Source organism: Neopelma chrysocephalum, unplaced genomic scaffold (assembly GCF_003984885.1).
Source record: "Neopelma chrysocephalum unplaced genomic scaffold, ASM398488v2 Primary Assembly neopelma1_79844, whole genome shotgun sequence".
Classification (NCBI taxonomy): Eukaryota; Metazoa; Chordata; class Aves; order Passeriformes; family Pipridae; genus Neopelma; species Neopelma chrysocephalum.
This window is the reverse complement of record NW_020911290.1, coordinates 921-3,497: the sequence shown is the minus strand read 5'-3', so window position 1 is coordinate 3,497 and position 2,577 is coordinate 921. Positions and strand designations below refer to the sequence as shown.

Sequence of the window (2,577 nt, the reverse complement as noted above, 5' to 3'; positions counted from 1 at the left end):
GGGGGTACCCGGGGGGATTTTGGGGTACCCAGGAGAGTTTTGGGGTACTCGAGAGGTATTTTGGGGTGTCCAGCAGGATTTTGGGGTACCCGAGTGTATTTTGGGGTGCCCTGCTGAGCTGTGCCCCCCCCGTGCCCCCCAAAATCCATCCCATCTGTGTGATGAGCGGGGCTGGGCTCAGCAGGGTCTGAGGTGTCCAGGGGTATTTTGGGATACCCGAGGGGTATTTTGGGATCCCCGAGGGAATTTTGGGGTGCCCTGCTGAGCTGTGCCCCCCCCGTGCCCCCCAAAATCCATCCCATCCGTGTGATGAGCGGGGCCGGGCTCAGCAGGGTCAGAGGTGTCTGGGGGGATTTTGGGGTGTCCGGGTGGAATTTTGGGACACCCAATGGAATTTTGGGGTGCCCCGCTGAGCTGTGCCCCCCCCTTTGTGCCCCCCCAGCCCCCCAGGATGCCGTCCCAGCTGGAACACGCCATGGAGACCCTCATGTTCACCTTCCACAAGTACGCGGGGGACAAGGATCACCTGGCCAAGGAGGACCTCAGGGCCCTCATGGAGAAGGAATTCCCGGGATTCCTGGAGGTGGGGAACGAGCTGGGATGGGGGGACGGAGGGGGGGGGAATGGAGAACCTGGGGGGGCCCCGAGAACTCTGGGATTGGATCCTACAGAAATTTGGGATTGGATCCCACAAAATCCTGGGATTGGATCCCGCAGAAACCCAGGATTGGATCCCACAGAACCCCAGGACTGAATCCCATAGAACTCTGGGATTGGATCCCATAGAACCCTGGGATTGGATCCTGCAGAACCCCGGGATTGGATCCCACAGAACCCCGTGACTGGATCCCACAGAAACCCCGGGATTGGATCCCAGAGAAACCCAGGATTGGATCCCACAGAACCCTGGGACTGGATCCCACAGAAACCCCGGGATTGGATCCCACAAAACCCTGGGATTGGATCCCACAGAACCCTGGGATCAGATCCAACAGAACCCCAGGACTGAATCCCACAGAAACCCAGGATTGGGTCCCACAGAACCCTGGAATTGGATCCTGCAGAACCCTGGGATTGGATCCCATAGAACCCTGGGTTTAGATCCCACAGAACCCCGGGATTGGATCCCACAGAACGCCGGGATTGGATCCCACAGAACCCCGGGATTGGATCCCACAGAACCCTGGGATCAGATCCAACAGAACCCCAGGACTGAATCCCACAGAATCCTGGGATTGGATCCCATAGAACCCCGCGATTGGATCCCATCAAACCCTGGGATTGGATCCCACAGAACCCCGGGATTGAATCCCACAGAACCCCGAGATCCCACAGAAACCCGGGACTGGATCCCACAGAACCTTGGGTTTAGATCCCACAGAATCCCAGGACTGGATCCCTGTAGAACACCGGGGTCAGATCCCACAGAACCCTGGGATTGGATCCCAGAGAACCCCAGGACTTGGCCCCACAGCATCCCAGGATCAAATCCTGGAGCACCCCGGGATCGGATCCCATAAACCCTGGGATTGGCTCCTATTTCCCCCCGGGATCGGATCCCATAAACCCTGGGATTGGCTCCTATTTCCCCCTGGGATCAGCCCCTGCCAGGATGGGCCCCCCAGAACCATCAGGACCCCCTGGATCTGGAGAAGATCCTTTGGGATGTGGAGCAGAGCCAGGATGGGAGTGTGGGGTCCCCAATGATCCCCCTGCCCCTTGGGCCCCCCTGGGTGGGTTCTGACCCCCCTGGATGGGTGCTGACCCCAATCCCGGGTGGGTGCTGACCCCATGACCCCCCAGAACCATCAGGACCCCCTGGATCCGGAGAAGATCCTTTGGGATGTGGAGCAGAGCCGGGACGGGTGTGTGGGGTCCTCAATGACCCCTCTACCCCTCGTACCCCCCTGGGTGGGTTCTGACCCCAAACTCATGTGGGTGCTGATCCCATGACCCCCCAGAACCAGCGGGACCCCCTGGATCTGGAGAAGATCCTTTGGGATGTGGAGCAGAGTCGGGATGGGCTCATGGGGTTCCCAATGTCCCCCTGGCCCCCAAGTGGGTGCTGACCCCCCTGGGTGGGTTCTGCCCCCCATCCCGGGTGGGTGCTGACCCCCTGAATGGGTGCTGACCCCAATCCCGGGTGGGTGCTGACCCCATGTCCCCCCGCCAGAACCATCAGGACCCCCTGGATCTGGAGAAGATCCTGTGGGATGTGGAGCAGAGCTGGGACGGGCTCATGGGGTTCCCAATGTCCCCCTGACCCTTGTGCCCCCCTGGGTGGGTGCTGAGTCCTCTCAGTGGGTGCTGACCCCTCCCCCAGGAGGGTGCCAACCCCCCGGTGCCCCCCAGAACCAGCGGGACCCCGTGGCCCCAGAGGAGACCCAATTCCCAATCCCTGGAGAGGATCTTCCCTGGAGAAGGTCTTGGAAGATCCCAATTCACACACACGCCGTGGGCACCCCATGACACCCCCCCGGGTGGGTTCTGCCCCCCTGGATGGGTTCTGCCCCCCCGGGTGGGTTCTGCCCCCCATCCCGGGTGGGTGCTGACCCCATGACCCCCCCCCCGAACCAG

At 61.5% G+C, this 2,577-nt stretch overlaps 1 protein-coding gene across 1 annotated transcript in view; it reads left to right on the top strand.

The window, feature by feature from the left end:
• The first annotated feature begins 231 nt into the window (after positions 1 to 231).
• Positions 232 to 2,577, top strand: part of S100A10 (S100 calcium binding protein A10) — a 3,260-nt gene continuing 914 nt past the window's right edge. Inside the window, exon 1 of the mRNA XM_027706817.1 lies at positions 232 to 583. Within this exon, the coding sequence (XP_027562618.1) occupies positions 389 to 583 (195 nt within the window). The 5' untranslated portion in view covers positions 232 to 388. The remainder of the gene's footprint in view (positions 584 to 2,577) is intronic.